Consider the following 20,699-nt stretch of genomic DNA (forward strand, 5'->3'; position numbering starts at 1 on the left):
TTAGGATTAAAATAAAAATAGGATTTATTGAAAGAATATAAAGGAATAGAGGTAAGCAAACAGCACTGGGTGCACCAGGAGTCTCCGCTCCACCAGGACGCACACCAGTTACATCAAGCAGCTGATTTTTATGCTCCTAGACTAATACATATTCATTACTACTTCTAAAAAAATAGATTATTAAAATTAGCTTCCGGGGTGCAGTCCCTCCTACTGGAGCATGCGCAGTCTCCTCTGGGGTCTCTTCTGGGGGTCTCTAGGGGTCTTCCATGCTGAAGGCTCGCAGTCTTCCTCTTCCCCTTTGTACTTACTGGGCACCATCCCAAGTTTACAGAACACCTTCTTCAAAACACCTTCTTCAAATCTTGTTTCCCAGCCGCTTTTCAGCTTCTTTCTTGGCCACCCCCTAACCAGATACCAAAGATCCACATAGTATCCCATAACAGTCACTAGTTGTTATCAGTTGTTCTGAAACTCCCAGACACACGGGTAATTAAAACATTCTTCCCCAGCCATTCACAGACACATCTATAGCAGTGTTAGAAATAGAAGTCCGGAATAACAAAAGCAAACAAGGTTCATAAATTTAAGAAGTGATAAATTGGCTAGAATGAGGAATGAGGGGGAGACTGGGACACACTGCAGCTGTGGTTCAAGCATTGAATTGCCAGTGCAGGGCCCAGAGGCAGACAGGATTCAAACATTTCAAACAGAATTGTTCTTTATGGACACGAATTGTTAAAACATTCCTCACAACACAAAAAGGAGGACTAAGGAGAATCTCCATCCTTTACTGGATGCGGGGGGAAACTTAGTTACAAGAGATGAGGAAAAGGCGGAGGTGCTCAATGCCTTCTTTGCCTCGGTCTTTAGCGGCAATACCGGTTGTTCTCTGGATACTCAGTACCCTGAGCTGGTGGAAGGGGATGGGGAGCAGGATGTGGCCCTCATTATCCATGAAGAACTGGTTGGTGACCTGCTACGGCACTTGGATGTGCACAAGTCGATGGGGCCGGATGGGATCCACCCAAGGGTACTGAGGGAACTGGCAGAGGAGCTGGCCAAGCCACTATCCATCATTTATCAACAGTCCTGGCTATCAGGGGAGGTCCCAATCGACTGGCGGCTAGCAAACGTGACACCCATCTACAAGAAGGGCCGGAGGGCAGACCCGGGAAACTGTAGTTTGACCTCAGTGCCAGGAAAGCTCATGGAGCAGATCCTCCTGAGAGTCATCATGCAGCACTTGAAGGGGAAGCAGGCGATCAGGCCCAGTCAGCATGGCTTTATGAAAGGCAGGTCATGCCTGACGAACCTGATCTCCTTCTATGACAGAGTGACGCGCTGGGTGGACGAGGGAAAGGCTGTGGATGTGGTCTACCTTGACTTCAGCAAGGCTTTTGACACCCTCTCCCACAGCATTCTCCTCAAGAAACTGGCTGCTCGTGGCTTGGACTGGCGCACGCTTCGTTGGGTTAGAAACTGGCTGGATAGCTGGGCCCAAAGAGTCGTGGTGAATGGAGCCAAGTCCAGTTGGAGGCCAGTCACTAGTGGCGTCCCCCAGGGCTCGGTGCTGGGGCCGGTCCTCTTTAATATCTTCATCGATGATCTGGACGAGGGCATCGAGTGCACCCTCAGTAAGTTCGCAGATGACACCAAGTTAGGTGCGTGTGTCGATCTGCTTGAGGGTAGGAAAGCTCTGCAGGAGGATCTGGAAAGGCTGCACCGATGGGCTGAAGTTTAACAAGGCCAAGTGCCGGGTCCTCCACCTGGGGCGCAATAACCCCAAGCAGAGCTACAGGCTGGGAGAGGAATGGTTGGAAAGCTGCCAGGCAGAGAAGGACCTGGGAGTGATGGTGGATAGTCGGCTGAATATGAGCCAGCAGTGTGCTCAGGTGGCCAAGAAGGCCAACAGCATCCTGGCTTGTATCAGGAACAGCGTGACCAGCAGGGCTAGGGAAGTGATCGTCCCCCTGTACTCAGCTCTGGTGAGGCCGCACCTCGAGTACTGTGTTCAGTTTTGGGCCCCTCGCTACAAGAAGGACATCGAGGTGCTTGAGCGGGTGCAGAGAAGGGCAACGAAGCTGGTGAGGGGCCTGGAGAACAAGTCCTACGAGGAGCGGCTGAGGGAGCTGGGCTTGTTCAGCCTGGAGAAGAGGAGGCTCAGGGGCAACCTTATCGCTCTCTATAGGTACCTCAAGGGAGGCTGTAGCGAGGTGGGGGTTGGCCTATTCTCCCACGTGCCTGGTGACAGGACGAGGGGGAATGGGCTTAAGTTGAGCCAGGGGAGTTTTAGGTTAGATGTTAGGAAGAACTTCTTTACCGAAAGGGTTGTGAGGCACTGGAACAGGCTGCCCAGGGAAGTGGTGGAGTCACCATCCCTGGAAGTCTTCAAAAGACGTTTAGATGTAGAGCTTAGGGATATGGTTTAGTGGAGGGCTGTTAGCGTTAGGTTGGAGGTTGGACTCGCTGACCTTGAGGTCTCTTCCAACCTAGAAATTCTGTGATTCTGTGATTCTGTGATTCAAATTATATTGGTAAGAATTTGCTGCAACCATGCTATGAAATAGCCTGCTTGAATTCTCACCAATCTTACACTCAAAATTTGCAGTAGGCAAAAGGAACATGCCATATAGGCAAAGCCAAAAGTTTAGTTTTAGTACAAAGAAAATCGTAAGAGTCTAACCAAATTATTAGTCCAGTTACAGTGATACTAATATTTCAAATCAGGTAATGTTAGAATGATATACACAAACTTCTAATATCTACCCCTTTCTCTGCCATTACACTCAACTCTTTTAGTGCCTATACAAGTCTTAAGTTTGGGGGTCATAATCCAGGAGAAGGTGTTCATTCTGTACTCAAAACCTGTTTGCCAGCACTACCTTTTAATCATAAAATATATAGAGATATAATGTTAGCTGTTGCATCACACTGTTGTAAAAAGTTAAGCAAAAGCTAAAATGAAGTAGTAAGTAGCTACCCAATAATTATACAATTGCTGTGACAATTTAAAACAAGTTCCAGGCTACTAGAATAAATCCAGAAAAACCTAATAGTCTGTGGCCTGTTTTGTTAGCTTAATGCTAAGTCTGTGGCCTGGTGATAGCGGTGACAGCACCATATTTACTGGGCCTCTTGGCTAAGGCTTGACTTGTTTGAGGCCTTTTATCCTTTCCACATCTTTCCTTTCCCATATTCCATGGTTTCATTTGATTTACAGTAGTAATACAGACATGTTTTGTACTCTTTCTAGCTTCTCATATGGACTAAGGGAATTAACAATGTAAAAGTCTTTCTCAAAAATATGAAGCAGTATATTTTGTTTGTCTACTGGCATTAAAAATTGTCCCACTTCTATGTTCTGCATAATTGTGGTTTAATATTTTTAGCCACCTGATGTGCTGTTACCGCATTTTCGTATATTAGCTTTACCTAGCAAGACCAAAGACGTACTATGAATTTCAGTTTTAATTAATTAGAAACAAATCGTGGGACATGGGTGAAGATAATGACAGTTATACTAAGTCAGCTCCTGTTAGAACTGTGCTCTATGTATGATGACACCAAGCCATGTGGTGTGGTCAACATGCTGGAGGGAAGGGAAGGCTTGAGATTTGGGCCCATTTAAACCTCATGAGGTTCAACAAGGCCAAGTGCAAGGTCCAACATCTGGATCAGGCTGGGCAGAGAATAGATTGAAAGTAGCCCTGAGGAGAAGTGTACTGGGTCTGGCTGGAATGTTAACTTTCCCGGCAGCAGCCCATACAGTGCCGTACTCTGTACTTGTAGCTGGAACAGCAGTGTTATCACACCAGTGTTGTGTCTACTGCTGAGCAGCAGTGGCACAGCATTGGGCCTTTCTCTAACCCTCCTAGGGGGTGGGCAAAAAAGTGAGGAGAGAAACATCACTAGGGCAGCTGACCTAAACCAATCAAAGGGATATTCCATACCATGTGGTGTCACACTCAGCAATAAAAGGTGGAAACAGGAGGAAGAGGGGAGGGGTGGGCTCTCGTTGAGAAGATGTCGGTCCTCCTCTCGAACACCGGCTGTGTGCGTTGAGGCCTTGCTTCAAGGACGTGGTCAATCATCGCTCATTTGTGGGAAGTAGAGAGTAATTTCTTTCCTCTGCACTTCCATATAGCTTTCATTTATTTTGTTTGTTTGTTTTCCTCCCTTTTTCCCCTTTCCCTTTTATTTCCCCTTAGTTAAATTGTTTAGTTCATGGTAGTCTTTTATTTAATTATTATAATTATTTCCCTTTAATTAAATTATCCTTATCTCAACCCGTGAGTTGTTCTTTGCTTTACTTCTCCCCCTCCTTATCTAAAGGAGGGGGAGTGAGAGAGCGGTTGTGGGGTTTAGCTGCCCAGCACGGTAAAACCACCACAAGAAGGACTTGGGGATATTGGTTGATGAGAAGCTCAACATGAACCAGCAATGTGTGCTTGCAGCCAAGAAAGCCAACCATATCCTGGGCTGTATCAAAAGAAACATGGCCAGCAGGGTGAGGGAGGTGATTCTCCCCCTCTGCTCTGCTCTCTTGAGACCCCACCTGGAGTGCTGCATTCAGCTCTGAGGCCCCAGCAAAAGAAGGTCATGGAAGTATTAGAAGTCCAGAGGAGGGCCATAAAGATGATCAAGGGGCTGGAGCACCTCTCCTATGAAGACAGGTTCAGGGAATTGGGGTTGCTCAGCCTGGAGAAGAGAAAGCTCCAGGGAGACCTTAGACAGATATAAACTACCCTTCTTTTTCCTTTCTCTTTCCTTTCCTTGTTTCCTTTGTTGGTCACTAAAAGGACCGTAGTTCATGACCAGATGTTCTAAGACGGGAAGATGTGCTGAACTCATCATACTATGAGTATGGATGAAGGTGAAGTGGTGAAAGCCTCCTTGACTTGTCCTATATAACCAGAGGCTATAAAAAGGATTTCTCTTTGCTTGTTTCTGAGTCTTGAATGCAAACTGAAGATGACCCTTTCTAAATGAGTTAACTTAGTTTAAATTATTCTGTATAAAAGCAACATTTCCAGTAGATTTTGATGGATTTTAATCAATAAAATCTGAAAGACATCAGGATAACTTATTTTTTAGAAGTATCGGTGCTTTTTATCTTCAAGAATCAAGCAACCAAAAGAAAACAATGCCTTTAAAAACTAGATTGGCTTTTCCTGTAGAGTTTTTAGAATCTGGAAGCATATCTTGAAGAAGTATGTTTTTCTTATTTATTTTTTTTATTTGTTTTCTTTTCAGCTCCTTGTGGCTATAATGTAACTGCTCAGAATGGTACAGTTTATTCCCCAGGATTTCCAGATGAATACCCAAATTCCAAGGACTGTACTTGGTTAATTGTTGTACCTCCAGGCCATGGAATTTACATCAACTTTACGTTACTCCAGACTGAACCTGTGAATGACTACATTGCTGTTTGGTATGTAATTTTTCAAAATAAAAGTGCTTTTTTCTGATTTCAGTGAGTTCAAAAACTCACTGTCCCAAGCTTGGGCTTTTGCTTAGTATTGCCCTTTATGTTAACAACTATGCTGAAGGCCAAAAAAACTCTACAAGTATATGAAATAATTATTGCTTTATATCATGATACCCTTAAGATTACGGTTCTAAAAGTACTTTGAAACATGCTCATTTATCAATCAGGTCTTCTTTGAGCTTGTGGTTTTGTGCAGGGATTTTCCAATCTCTTAATAAGGCTGTCTCTAGTTTTGAAGCCAAGGTTTCAGCCCTTGTACCTTTACATCTTTCAGCTTCACCTTGTATGCTACTCTTCCCCAAACTTGTAATTCTTATTCCCCAAACCCATCTCAATTTTCTGTCTCAATCTGGAAAAGGAGGTCTCAGGGCTGACAAAGTTCTTTCACAAGAATTTACTGCACTGAAGAGCAGGCATAGATGATGATGGGAAGTTGTTCATACCCATAAATAGCTAACCTTGGTCCCTACCCCACACAATGTGCAGTTACTTCTCTCTCATAAGTGATGCAGATAGTTTTGCAAAGGGACAATTTGCACAGAATATGGGATATGACTTACTCCTGTGTGAGTCAGCTGCTCCCATCTCCCAGCTGGTCCACTATTGCTGAACAGGGTGAGTTTTTTCCAGACAGCAATACTAAAATCCAATATTAAAATGGGGAAATTCAGTCAGCTTATAAAAGAAATTCATAACTATTTATGAACTGCAGGTTAGCTGCCATTGGTATTTGCATTATCATGGAATTTATCTCTAATATGCATCATAGGTTGTCCTCTCTGATACGTTAAATGAAAAGAATGCTGGATTGATGACTTCTCTTTTTTATGCCTAAGAAATTAAATCCTAAATTCCTGTAAACTTTTTGAACTTGCTTGTCTGTACTATGTGCTGAATTCCTGAACTGTTATATTGAACTGCTTTACAGCTTATGTCTTTCAGTTTCTGATTGCCCATAAATCACATGCAGGCTTTTTTAAGAGTTGTTTTCTGAGGTATCAGTGATGGATAGCTCTTGAATTTTCTGGGAGGAGGCTGTTACATGTAATTGTGTTTATATCATTCATGTATATAGCATTCACTTCTGGATGAAATGTCCAACCTTAATATGAATCCTCAATGGGAATAAGACTTTTAAAATGAAAAGCTAAGTAAATTATCAGGTTCCTATTCAGTATTCCTTAATTTGACAGTTATTTGCAAGGCAGCAAGAAAAGAAAATACATTTTTATGCCAAGTCAACTACAGTTTATTTTTTCTTGTTGTCACTGATACTAGAGTTGGTTTTGGAAGACTAGATAATCTTGAAATACTTCATTGGGGAAGAATAATTCATCTAAATAATATTTGTTAAATGTTGTTACAGCTAGTTAAATACGTGACATACACTCTTTCAAAACTTGAAACCAAGTTTGTCCATATGCTAGATATTTATTTTTATGAACAGATTATCTTGATGGGTTTAGAATAGACAAAAATTAGTTAATGTTTGGCTTTTTAAACATACAAATATCCCTGTACAAATATTGTACAAATATATACAAAAAAGGTGAACAAATATCCCTGTAACTTACAGATACTGAAAGGTCAAAAGCTAAATGCTTTTAGAGAGCTTCCAGGTAATCTCTAGCCTTCTAAAATACATATCGCAAAAGGTTTTTGATTCAGTTTTGATTCAGTAAAAATAATATAGAAGAAGACCACAGATAGGTGTTGCAGGGCTCCAAAAATTCTTCACTGATAAAAGCAGTGCTTTTATTTATTTATTCTGGTTGTTTAGAGCTGAGTGTTCTGTGTGATGATACTGAAGATGGAAGCAGCCTGGTATTTTTGTAGTATTTCTCTATGGGTGTCTATTTCACTGTTCAGAAATACACAACCTTTCTTTTTTTCCACTACTTTCTTCCCCCTTAAAAGAGATTTTTGATTCTCAGAAATGAATTGAAATGGCAGGCTGAACCTGCAGCATGCACACCTCTCTATGCATTCGTCATGAATGCAGACTTGAAGGATCATGTCAAAAATATTAGAAATACAATAAGATCTTAAGAGCTTTCTAGACACATTTTGTTTTTTCAGGTGATGTATATATGAGAATTTTGGCAGGAACATACACAGAAAATTTCAAATGTTGCAAAGTCTGACAGTAAATGGCTTACCCATGGAAATATAAAAGTTATTATAAAGTACTCTTGGTCTCTCAAAACTTACTAGAAACATATTGAAGGAGTATTTTATGTTGACAGAAATAAAAACAATTTCATTCTGAATAATTAGGAAAAGCAGTTTTTACAAATATATAACATGCATTACAGAGAAAAGAGACTGCCACATTAAATGTTAACTATTGTATTTCTTCATCTGATTTTTTATGTTTCCCTTCCTAGGGATGGTCCTGACCATAACTCACCTCAGCTGGGAGTGTTCAGTGGGAACACAGCTCTGGAAACAGCTTACAGTTCCACCAATCAAGTCCTCCTCAAATTTCACAGTGATTTTTCAACAGGAGGATTCTTTGTTCTCAATTTTCATGGTCAGTTTGCTTTATATCATCAGTGTCTAATTAGCACAATCAAGTGAATTTTAAAAATATTTCTTAACTATGTGATGTAGTGATTAAATAAATTTACTAGGACTATAGGTATTCATAGGTTTGCTACTTTTTAAAAATAATGGTATAAGTTTTTCAAAATGTATGTTAAAAAAATAAGAAAATTAATTTGTACTTTTGAATAAACTATGACCTATCTTTAATATTAATCATTTCTGTATAGTATTATGCTTTCAAATTTTTAATTAATTTGATACATATATTTATTAATTACTTTTATACTTTCATAATAAAATTCTGCACCATCTAATTAATCATAGCAATTATCCTGAAAAAGGTTGGTGGAATAGTGTTGGAGTATTGCACAACAGCTTTGTGTCTAATACCCAGCAAAGTACTATGTTCAAAGTTACAGTCAGGGCTACAGGACATGCAAATTAGGCCTCTTACTCAGGCATAAAATGCTGAACTCCAGTTCTAGTTCTAATTCTGAATTCATTTTGTAATTAAATGTAAATGTAAATTAAATGGAAGTTTGTTAGTGTTCTGGGTTGAAATTTAAAAAGATAGGGTGACTTAATTGGTGACTTAATTCACCAGGACAGGAGTCAATGACACAGGAAGAATGTATCTGAAGGTATCAATCTGCAGGGAGAAGTCTTTGCAAGATTAGTACTGAGTCTGAATTTTTTTTCTTGTCTGTGATTTTCTCCCAGAAGAAGGATGTGACTCACGGTAGCCTAAGAGCACTTATCTGAGGAGCAAAGACTAAAGCACCAGGCTTTAGTCATTATACAGGGAACATATAGCTCCCACATTCCAGAATTGTCAAAGCAGCAAACTACAAGGAGTGGTCAGTGAGTGCATTTTCCAACTTTATGCTGAGGGTATATAAGGGTGTAGTCAGTCTTTCAGGTTCGATGATAAAAAGGAAAGGTAAATAATCTATCACAATATATAGTGCATTAGTCTAGCAAGGTTAAAAATGAATGAATCTACTTTTTCTCTGCATTGTTTATTTACTTTTGCATAATTGATCACTGGCTGAAAATCATGTATAATGTGAACAGTGTCTATGCTTTTAAATGAATTTAAAGCAGTGAGGATACTGGTGAGAAAACCCAGCAAAATGGGCTTCTTGGAAACTAAGTTGCAGGGATTTCTATTTTTGAGCCCACACACTGGGAGACAGGTGTCTTAGTTCAGTGAAATCAAGGGTATCATGGGACATGCATATATTTCTCCTGTTTGGTGTCTATAGCTTAGAAACTTGCTGTAATGTGTGTCTAAGCAGGTTGTGGAGCTTTTTTCTTGGACGTTGTCCAGGAAAATTATCTGCCTAAATACCTTGTTCATAAGTGTTCATAAATGGGCTACAGAAACTAATGTGGAAGGTAAGGGTAGATTCCCCAGTATCATTTATTTTGTTTCTTTAACTTCTCAAAAATGGCTACCAAGGTACCAGGAGCATTTGTGTTCTTGACTGTGATTTTGTTGCATGAAGAGGAGATTTTTTCAATGTTATGTGGACTCTGATCACAATCTTAAATCTCTAGAAATGGTTTCTTCAGCTGTTGTAGGCCTGTTGCTCCATTTCAGAAACACATCAGCCATTGCACTGGTAACCTGTGTTGCGAGACTGCTCACAAATTTTGGAAACAGATTTGAAGAGCAGAGAAAGCATTTTATTTTAAAGGCAGTGCCATATTTCTTTTTGTTTAATTTACAAACATTGTTATTATTGCTGCTTCTTTTTAAAGTAAAGATATGCACCCGTACTTCAGAAAAATTAACTCTTAGTTTCTCCAATAAATTTAAACTAAGAATAGGATATGCGACAGGTAATTACAGATTTTCCAGGAAATCTAAATAATCTGTGATTAGCCCTTTGACATGCTGCAAAGGCAGCCACATAAAACAGAAGCTTTATATCTCCTCATAATCATTTCAACCGCATCCATTCCTGCAATGGATCTATAACTATCTAGGCAGTGTAGTATACTGTTTATACTCATAATAAATACTCTTTTTTTTTAATATATGTAATAGTAATGTCATGAAATTTAAATTGGAAAATGTTGTAACTGAGAGACCATGAGTTTTAGTGTAGCTTTGGCAATTTGGCAAGTGTAAATATTAAATGAATTTTCTGTAAAATGAATCTTAGCACACCATTATTTAATTATTTTCACTTAACTTTGCAGCATATCAGCTGAAGAAGTGCCAGCCTCCACCAATAGTTGCACATGCAGATTTGTTTACGGAAGATGATGACTTTGAAATAGGTGATAAAATAGTATCTCATTTTCTTTCTTACGTTTTCACCTGAATTTTAACTAAACTATTAATATATTTCACACTACACCTGAGATATTGGTGTACTTCTGCTTGATTTTTTTTTTCCATTTTAAATGTTAAGACTTTATTGTTGTTGCTGTTAATAACTCTTTCAGGAGATTTTGCCAAGTACAAGTGCCATCCTGGTTTCACCCTTGTTGGACAAGATATATTAACCTGCAAACTGAATACACAGTTGCAGTTTGAAGGATCTTCTCCATTTTGTGAAGGTAAATATATGCTTATATGGACTGTGCATGATTAGTATGTACACCCTTTTCTTTTCCTAAATATTAAAGGTGAGATGCTGGGGCACTGTGCTTTCATCAGTGTTTCCAAATGAAAACTTTCCATTTATTTCTTCGGTATCTAAGAAGTGCACACAATTTCAAACTGGTCTCTAAAATATTTGGACAGACATTCTGTACTTTAGAATCAAAAGACAAGTGGCTTGACTTTCAAAGGCACTGAGCATTACATGTATATTTAAGGAGTAGTCTCATTAACTACACTACCATTGAAGCACTGCTTTTTAAAATTCCTTTAAATGATTTAGCATTGTTTCACAGCAAATGAAAGATTTCTTTTCTCCCCTGAAGAACTTTAAATATATGAATTTAAATTAAAATTCCAAAATAAAATAATCATAGAATCATAGAATGGCTTGGGTTGGAATGGACCATAACGACCATTCAGTTCCAACAGTCCACCATGGTCAGGGGTGCCACCCCCTAGATCAGGTGGCCCAGGGCCCCATCCAACCTGGCCTTGAACACCTCCAGGAATGGAGCATCCACAGCTTCTCTGGGCAACTTGTTCCAGTGCCTCACCACCCTCTGAGTGAAGAATTTCCTCCTAAGTAAGAAATTATTTTCTCCACTTTAACAATGTGGACAAAAATATGTTCTAAAATACGTAGCAAAATTCAACTGTGAATTTTTTTCTCTAAGGAAGAGCATGCTCATGTTTAAGCTTAATCTCCTGAAGTAATATACAATTGAATGTTAATTTCCTGAAGGTTTATAGGATTGTTCAAGGCCTTTCTGATATAATGTTTTAATCTGTTAGTTAGTTTCAAAGTTCATGTATGATTCATGAAGGCAGAAGACATAATTAATAGAAAAAAGAGGTACAAAGGGAAAGGCTGCAGCACAAACTCAGTATTTTTAGATAACAGGAAATACATATTTTTCTGACTGAATTACAGAAAAAGCTGTCCTCACTGCTTGCTTTTTGTTATACTTGGGAAACTATGACTGTAGATGATGTCATAAGAAACCAAATTTCACCAAACAAACTGCCCAGGAAATCGCTTCTTTTAATAAAATAATTACAAATCAAGGTTCTCTGATGCCTTATAATTTCACTGAGTTATTTCATCAGTGGTGTATTTGCTGTAAGATAATATAGTCAGAATGCAATAATTGCACTGCAAATCCAGCTTTCAATTTTAAGTTAAGAATAAAAGCAGTAATTTAACTCGTGGCTGTTTCAATTAGAGTATAAATAATAATAAATAAAAAAAAAAGTATAAATGAACTGGAGAATTCTTTTAAAATTCTGGTAAAAACTATGGAGACATTGGGATTTTCTGCTAATGAATTGCCATTTGTTAAGCACAGGGAAGTAGTTGATTTCCAACAGTTGTGTCAGCTAACTGAAACTCAGGACTTTCTCTGATGGTAGAAACAGTAGTTTGAAACAGTAGAAACAGTTAGACAGAAGAGTAGAAACAGTTAGGTAGAAACAGTTCTTTGAGACATTCCAGATGATACTAGCAGCTCTGTACTTCCCTCACAGACTTTGTAAATTTTGTGACTTTCTTTGTTTCTTCATATTATTTGTTTTTCAGAACAATCCTATATATTAAAGTTTCTCAATTTTTACTATTTAACAAGTTGTTCCTAATTGATTATTAGACATCTTTAATACATATAATTTTTCTTTAAAAGGATTAAATAACAGTTCCTGTTGATGAGCTAGTAGTGGCTTTGTCTGTCTTTTGATATGAATACAGCAGAACTAATGGAGACAACATTGAATGAAATCACCTGGTAACAACAAAAAAAAAAAAAAAAAGAGAGAGACAATGGAACCAGAGGCATTAGAGTAAAGATTTTGACACAGTTATTTTGAACAGACTTCAGACTTAAGAGAGGAGTTCCTTTAGCTGACTTGGGATGCAACTAGCTTCCTTTTCTCACACAAGCTGTTCCTTTAAATGCCTTTAATTTTCCTTTCTGAAAAAAAAAAAGAACAAAAAAACTCTCCAATATTGTCTCTCTGTGCAAATTATTATTACTGTGAAGGCAAATGTTGAACTGGATGCCTATTTATGACAGCACCCTAGTTATTTTTCATTATTTAGTTATTTCTTCTAGATCATGTGAAATACTGGTGGGTCACTTAAAGTTGTATTTTTAATTGCTATCTTTATGTTGTTTACTCGTAAGTAAATATATGAATATTTTCATGTAGCACTCTGAGAACACTGTTTCTTTAAACAATATGTTATATATAAATTCATATATAAATTTTGTTGTAACTATTCATTTTAAATTCTTTTTTAAAAAAATCTAATTATGGGATTTTAATATATCAGTAGATATATTAACAAGACAGAAATTTCCAACTTGAGGGTAGTAAATACAGAATCCATAGGGATGATAAGTTGAAAGAACATTGATCTCATGATAGTAGAGTATTGCTCACTAACACTGTAGAGTTTAAGCATGTATATTGAGGATTCATCTAGCTCAACCAGTATGTGCTAGCAAAAAATAAATGAAGTAGTGAACCATTTAAACAGTTACATAAGGGTAACCTCTTACTATTCTTTTAGTCATTATGGCTCTAGTCACTTATGGCTTTAAATTTTAGTGAAGGATTGACTGATTTAACTGCTATTGCTATTACTCATTACTGTCGATGGATGTATGTATCATCATTTTATGATTTTCATAATATTTTCTCTCTTTGTGGATCTAAAAAAATCAATTACTTGTTACAAAGAAATAAGTGTAATCGGTATTTTCAATCAACAGAATATGTTTGTGTCTTAGATAACGGTAAAAGATTTCTGAGTCACCAGAAAAATAAAAAAAGTTTTTTTTTTTCATCTTAGCTATAGAAGCAGCATCATTATACAAATCTTTTGTGGCTGAAATTACAATTCTTGGATAACTTCTTGTAAAAAATCAAAATCAAATATTAGGGCCATTTTTTTCAAATGTTTTCATAAATGACTTGAATGTCGGACTTGAAGGTATACTGAGTAAGTTTGCTGATAACACTAAATTGGGAGGAGCAATTGATTCCACTGCAGGTGGAGAGGCCTTGCAGAGAGATCTTGACAAATTGGAGAGCTGGGCGATCAACAACAATATGAAGTTTAACAAGAGCAGGTGCCAGATTCTGCACCTGGGAAGGGGCAACACTGGTTATATGTACAAACTGGGGGATGAGAGGCTGCTCCACTGAAAAGAATCAGGGGATTTTGGTTTACGGCAAGTTGAATATGAGCCAGCAGTGTGCCCTGGCAGCCAAAAGGTCCAACCGTACCCTGGGGTGCATTGGGCACGGCACTGCTAGCTGGTCAAGGGAAGTGATTGTCCCACTCTGCTCTGTGCTGGTACAGCTTCATCTCAAGTACTGTGTGCAGTTCTGGGCACTACAGTATAAAAAGGACATACAACTATTAGAGAGTGTCCAAAGGAGGGCTATGAAGATGGTGGAGGGCCTAGAGGGCAAGATGACTGATGAGCAGCTGAAATCAATGGTATTGTTTAGCCTTAAGAAGAAGCTGAGGGGAGGCCTCGTGGTGGCCTGCAGCTCCCTCATAAGGGGTGCGGAGGGGCAGGTGCTGAGCTCTGCTCTCTGGGGACAGCGATAGGACCCGAGGGAACGGCATGGAGCAGGGGAAGGTCAGGCTGGGTGTTAGGGAAAGGTTCTGCACCAAGAGGGATGGGCTCCACAGGGCAGTGATCCCGGCACTGAGCCTGCCAGAGTTAAAGAAGAGTTTGGAAACACTCTCAGACATAGGGTCTGAGGGTGGTCCTGTGTGGAGCCACAAGTTGGACTCAATGACCTTGTGGGTCCCTTCCAACTCAGGATATTCTATGATTCTATGAGAAAATCTCATCTTACTATCATAAAAGCAACTTTCAAAGCAGGTACGTCTTCTGGCAAATGTTAAACTTTCTTTTTTCCCCTTCCTGCAATCACTGTTCTTAGTTTTGGCACACTATTTCTCATGGTTTTTATAGTTCTACTGCTTTAATACTGGTAAAATAATAATCTGGTTAAAACTCTTTAAAACTCTGGTTAAAACTCTTTAAAATCTTTAAAACTGGTAAGATCAGACCAGAAATCCATATATGCCATGTTCCATCTCTGGCACTGGCCGATGATAATATAGCAAAGAGCATAAGATCACTGCAAGTATGAAGTAAATTAAAGCCTTCAGTAAACTGTAGCTAGGCTGCTCACTTCTTCATGTTGTGAATCCTGTAGGGCTGTTTTTTCAATGGATTTATTCAATCCCACTTTGAAATAATACAAGTGTTTTAAATACACTTTTTATTGTGGATTTAAATTATGTAATTATTAAGCTATGTAACACATGAAGATATTTCTCCTTTTGTCTGTCTTGAACCTTTTAAGACCTGCTGTTCCTACTTCATGTCTTGTAGTTCTTCTAGTGGAAAAAACAGTAATGAGTTGTCCTCTATTCACAATATTTATGGCATTATTCTACAGACCAGAATATATTTCATACCTTTAATAATTTTTGTCACCCTCCTCAATACATTTTCCAATTCTACTCTATTTCTTTTGAGGTGATGGAGTATAGACTGCATTTATACATTACTATCTGACCCTAATAGAATTGGAAAAATTGCTACTTGCCATTTTTTAGTTGGAAAAACAATTTGCATTGTTTTCAAACTAATTTTCTGTCTGTCTTCTTGTATTTCTGCATTTTACCAACTGTAGTTTTTGATTGTTCATATTATTTGTATTTATCAGCTTCGTATTTTTGAAAGATGTCAGAAAACTTTTCATTCTCCTGAGTTGTGCTGTGTCCGTGTTGAGGTAGACACATACATTTATATGATAGAGAGCCAGATTCTAGAATACTATATAAAAGACAAGTCTGCTGACATATCTAACAGGCAAGAAAAATCAGTCTCCATGACCACTTCTACATCATTCTGAATTAATGATCTCCAGATCATTAAGTTTTAAGAATGATGTGTTTTGTGCCCCCTCCTCATTTGCACAAATATATTTAGCCTTATCTGTTTTTATACATTTTTGCATCCAAGTTAGTAATCATCTTTGTATGTGTGTAGGGTTGGAGCAGAAAAAACACATGCTGCTCTTCCAAAATTTTTATTTACTTAACCAAAATAGATAGTGAAACATGAGAAGTTCACATACAGTTGTTGAGCTGACATTGTAAAATGTGGTAAAATGGCAAATCGGACTCCCTTCTCTACTGAAGAGGCGAGGAACCTTCTGCAGGTAAGAATTGGTGCTGATGCAGTGCAGAGTCCTTAATGAGAAAGACACTGCTGCAGAAATTCATTCCGTCTCTCCCCTCTGTCCCTCCTCCCCAACCCTGTCTTTTGTTTTTATTTTTGTGGGTGTTGTGACTGTCATTTGTACCCTCCAATTTTACTTCACATTTTCACTATATGTGGGATGTTTCAAATACACTGGATACACGATCTTTATTCTCTTTTTTGTGCCCTTAAACCAGTTCTTCCCAGCTCTCAAGGTTGCATTCCTGTGGTGATCAGTAGTCAAACATTTGTAATTTGTGTTTATACCTGCGGAGCCTATACTGCCATCCTGTCCTTATATTTTCTTTCTATAACTTTCTTTACTTCTTTAATTGCTGTTAGGGAAGGGTAGAGATGTAAATTAAAGCATGATAAGCACTGTACAGCAAGAATTGCTCCTTTATTGGTCACATTTATAAAACAGCTACTTGACATTCAGTATAAGGTTGATATCTCTAATCTGTCCGATGAAAATATTTAAATTAGAGAGGTAGTACTATTGTCCTATCATGGTAATGATATTTATGCATAAAAAGTGAAATCATAGGTGGAGATATCAGTAGTATTAGAGGTAGGTCAAGAAGCTTAGTCATGCCTTTATCAAAATAACCAAATCAAATTTCTCCAAAAGTCAGGTTAGATAATCTGTTTCTTGGTATATCGTGAAATTGTTATGCTATCTTGCAGAAGGACTTTTCTTACTGCCCCATCACACTCAATTACATGTCATTGTGTAACGTAAAGATCTCTGTTATTTGCTTTTTTTTTTTTTTTTCTGTAAACCTCATCTGTATGTATGAATTCAAGCAAACTGACAAATAACAGTATTCTGAATTTATATGTGCAATTATATGATTAAAAATGAATGTTAGATAGATTGCTTATGTCCTCCAATATTCCTGAGAAGTTTTTTTGTTTGTTTGTTTTACTGTTTTTCCTATTATCATGCCAAACCATTTTACAATAGCTACTTACAAAATTCACAGGGTGGACTTACAAATAATAAATAATTTCTGGGCTGAAGTTTTTAAATACGTGTTTGTTTTCACCTGTTTTAAGTGTGACATAAAGAACAGAGCACTGTGGAGTTTATTTTTATTCCACTGACAATTACTGATTGATAATACTATTGGAAAATAGACATATCTTTTGTTTTACAGGTCAAGGTGAAACAGTCTCACTGTTCCAGTATTTCACTGTCAATTTTATGTCTTTAACCATTTGAATCTTATAAATGTTCAAGTCTAGCTTCCACCCTACTGGTTAAGTCATGTAATCAGCAGCTAAGGTATACCCAGGGAAAGCTGGTGAGTAGTGTGATAGTGGAGAAAGTGAGCTGGCAATGGCTGCCCAAGTGAGCACTAGATTTGCCACACCACCCACCAAAGCCCACTAAACTGCAAAGGAGCATCTCTCATGCCCCTGAGTAACTGCAGAAATGTCCCTCTCATTGTTAGGTACTGTGATATATCTCTTGTGAATGGTTGAGGTTGGAAAGGACCTCTTGTCCAGTCCTGTTTTCCAAAAGTTTACAGCAAAATTCATGGCTACAAATGAACCAAAATTTCATCTCCAAGTCTGAAGTCTGTAAAAGGCCAACTAAGGGAAACAGCCTGCTTTCTAATGTTTGTTTCTGATAGTTATCGTTGTTGTTGTTCTTTGGTTTTGGTTTGTTTTTCCCCTGGACTATGTTTATGCCCCTGATCTTTTTTTTTGTTTCTGTTTTTATGTTACTCAGCTTTCCAGAATAATTCATTTTACACAACTATTTGGATACGTTGCCATACAGTTTCCAGGAATTAATATATATATATATGCATATACATATAGATAGATATATTTGTGGATCTTACACAAAAATATAGAGAAAATGTATCAGACCTCAACAGCATACAGACATGAAGATGTCCATCCTGCATGAGAGGCAAAATATTAAAGAAAAAATGGCCAATAAAAGATTATTTTAATCAAAACCAGTATTTAGAATATAAAATTTTCAACAGTTTAGTATAATATACAGCTATTTAGTATAGTCATATGCAGAGATCATATACACCTTTGAATACAAGGTGAAATAATAATAAATAGATAAACGATAAATATAAATATATAAATAAATAATAAGTTTTACTGGGACTTTTACCTATGTATGGGAATGATCACACCAGTGTATACAGACCTTTTGACTGTAAACTCTTTGGGCTGTGACTCTTTGGTCATGCTTCTGGATAAACGTTTTACTAATGATGTTCCATTTCATAAATGCAAGGTTTATAAAGCTGATTCTTGTTTCTGTTTGTACTGAGAGGAACTTTATTGTTCATTCCATCTAGAATATGATTTTAACATGTTTTAATTTGGAATTTAAGTATATGTATCTCTAAAAAATATTATAACCATTTTTTAAATGAAAATACTTTGTTTCATTGCTATTATTATTTTTCTTTTTATTGTATACTTTCTAGCACAATGTCCAGCAAATGAAATCCGTACAGAATCATCAGGAGTGATCCTCAGTCCAGGCTACCCAGGCACATATCCCAACTCTCAGACTTGTTCTTGGACTATAAAGGTTGATACAGGATATAACATCTCCATCTTTGTAGAAATGTTTCAAAGTGAAAAGCAGTTTGATGAGCTGGAGGTATTTGATGGTAAGAAAAATCCAAATGCCATCTTGCCTAGAAAAAACAGATATAAAGCCAAATGGGTCTTGATTTCCAACTGTTGGTTTCTTAATGCAGTAATACATACAAAATCTAGTCCAGTATTTTTATTACTTTTGCCTTAAATGTAAGTCTGTTAATTAATGAAAGTTTTTTTATAGATGTAGTCAAGAGGCTGTTTAATTTTGTTTGGTATTGTTAGAGGAGGAGCAATAAGCAGCTTTCCTATTAAAGTCAATACCATGCAGTTTTTCTGTACCCTTGGGAAATGTATGAAGGTGTCTGAAAGTAGGTTAACACTGTTTAGTAATGGATCGTTTCTGAGAGAGAAATACTTGTGGGTATAATCCATTTGTCAAATTTCATAACATTATTTGAGTCCAAATACTGAAATTTGAGTCCAAATACCCACTCTACTTTCTCCACAGCATAGCAGAACCATTGCTGTATCTTGTTTGAATATATCCATATTAAAGGATTTGGCCATCTGTTTTAATACAAAGAGTAGAGAAATGACAAAAACTCAATTTCTAGAATGTAGAAGCATTTCCTATTTCATAGCAGTAACCTCTCAAAGGGCCCTGTTTAATTAACAGCCTATTCTTATTTTTCTGCTGAATTATGAGCTTATTGCCACTTGTTCTGTTCTCATTGATTGATGAAAATAGCTGGTCCCTGATTGTTCTTTAATATATTTTTATTCATTTGGAGACTGTTAACACATCCTCCCTCATTAACCAAGAATATATGATAACTGTGATAGAACTGATTAATATTCACCATGTAAGTTTCATAACATGAAAAATATTAAACGCTCATATGTTTTGAAGTGTTTTTCTCTGTGTATTCTTACTAAATAGCAGGCTTTTAGTGTCTAAAATTATTGTTAAAATAGTGTCCCTTTTTGATAACAGCATTTGGAAAAAGAAAAAACAGTATTTTTCATTATTTTAAAAATACTGGTTCATTAGTTTTGTTTTGTTTTTCCTTCATAATATATTTGTTGTTCTGTGTCAGGTTAGTGGATAAAATAGTCTGAAAAATCTCTGTTTTCCACCACTCTATTTTGTATTTAACATCAAGGCAATGTGTAGTATGCAAGTATGCCTGGGAACTTTCTAGTGATCTGATCACTTTGTTTTCTTTTGAAAAAGTCTTCTTAGATTGCTGAATGCTCCTGACAAATATTTTTGTTTTCCTTTTTATGCATTTAAATGTAATGAAATCAGATTATCAATAATAGATCTGAGAGAAGAATTATCACAGTTCCTACATTTTTAAACATTGTCATTTCATGACATAGAACCACATTCCTACAAATTCATCTCTAGCACAGCTTCACAAGTCATTTTTTCTACCACCTACCAGCAAACTTAAATGAGAACGATAATGGCATATTTATAACCTCTCAATGAAGTACCATGTAGAGATTCCTGAGCTAGCTCTCACCAAGTTGATATTTAAATATGGCACATTGCAATGCCTTGCAGAGATACTTGTTTGTGTCTCTGTGGCCACATTAGCAATGTGCTTTGCTAGGCTAATTAGTTCTACATCTCAGCATGATGAGCTAGTTGGGGCAGAAGGCAATGCTGATATGGCTACACTGTTACCAGTGATAGATATAACTCAGACTAGCTTGTTCAGGGCTGGCTTAGGTATTTCTCTGTGTTGTTAAATTTTGCAGATCGTATCCCAGAACCTTATGTGGTCTAAAATAGCATAGCTTCATTTAACTTACTATAACTGGTCTATCTACACCAGGAAAATATATGTCCTCAAGCTTCACATAGAGAAGATAGAAATAAAACTTTTAGAGAAATAGTATTTGCTGAGGTATAGGCTTCTGATGACCTTATAAGACAGCTTTGGAATGCAAATGAAAATAGTGACTGTGCCTAACTCACCACATTGACAATTATGGTACAGCTGGATGATGATCAGGATAGACATCCCATTAATGGAGCCACCCTGGTCAGCAGAGAGCAAAAAGTCATTCCCTTTCTCCATCATCAGTCAGAGCCCTAAGATATCCCATCTATAGTCCAAACCAAAAAAGCCATGTATGTACCATGAATATAATCATT

The 20,699-nt window shown here is 37.3% G+C and overlaps 1 protein-coding gene across 1 annotated transcript in view; it reads left to right on the top strand.

Annotated features, from left to right (window-relative positions):
- The window catches only part of CSMD1 (CUB and Sushi multiple domains 1), a 1,184,580-nt gene that overhangs the window by 1,056,285 nt on the left and 107,596 nt on the right, over positions 1 to 20,699 (top strand). Inside the window, exons 43-47 of the mRNA XM_082756691.1 lie at positions 5,257 to 5,434; positions 7,879 to 8,024; positions 10,247 to 10,327; positions 10,496 to 10,609; positions 18,412 to 18,600. Of these exons, the coding sequence (XP_082612817.1) occupies positions 5,257 to 5,434; positions 7,879 to 8,024; positions 10,247 to 10,327; positions 10,496 to 10,609; positions 18,412 to 18,600 (708 nt within the window). The remainder of the gene's footprint in view (positions 1 to 5,256; positions 5,435 to 7,878; positions 8,025 to 10,246; positions 10,328 to 10,495; positions 10,610 to 18,411; positions 18,601 to 20,699) is intronic.

This window comes from Aythya marila (genome assembly GCF_965140915.1).
Source record: "Aythya marila genome assembly, chromosome: 3".
Taxonomy (NCBI): Eukaryota; Metazoa; Chordata; class Aves; order Anseriformes; family Anatidae; genus Aythya; species Aythya marila.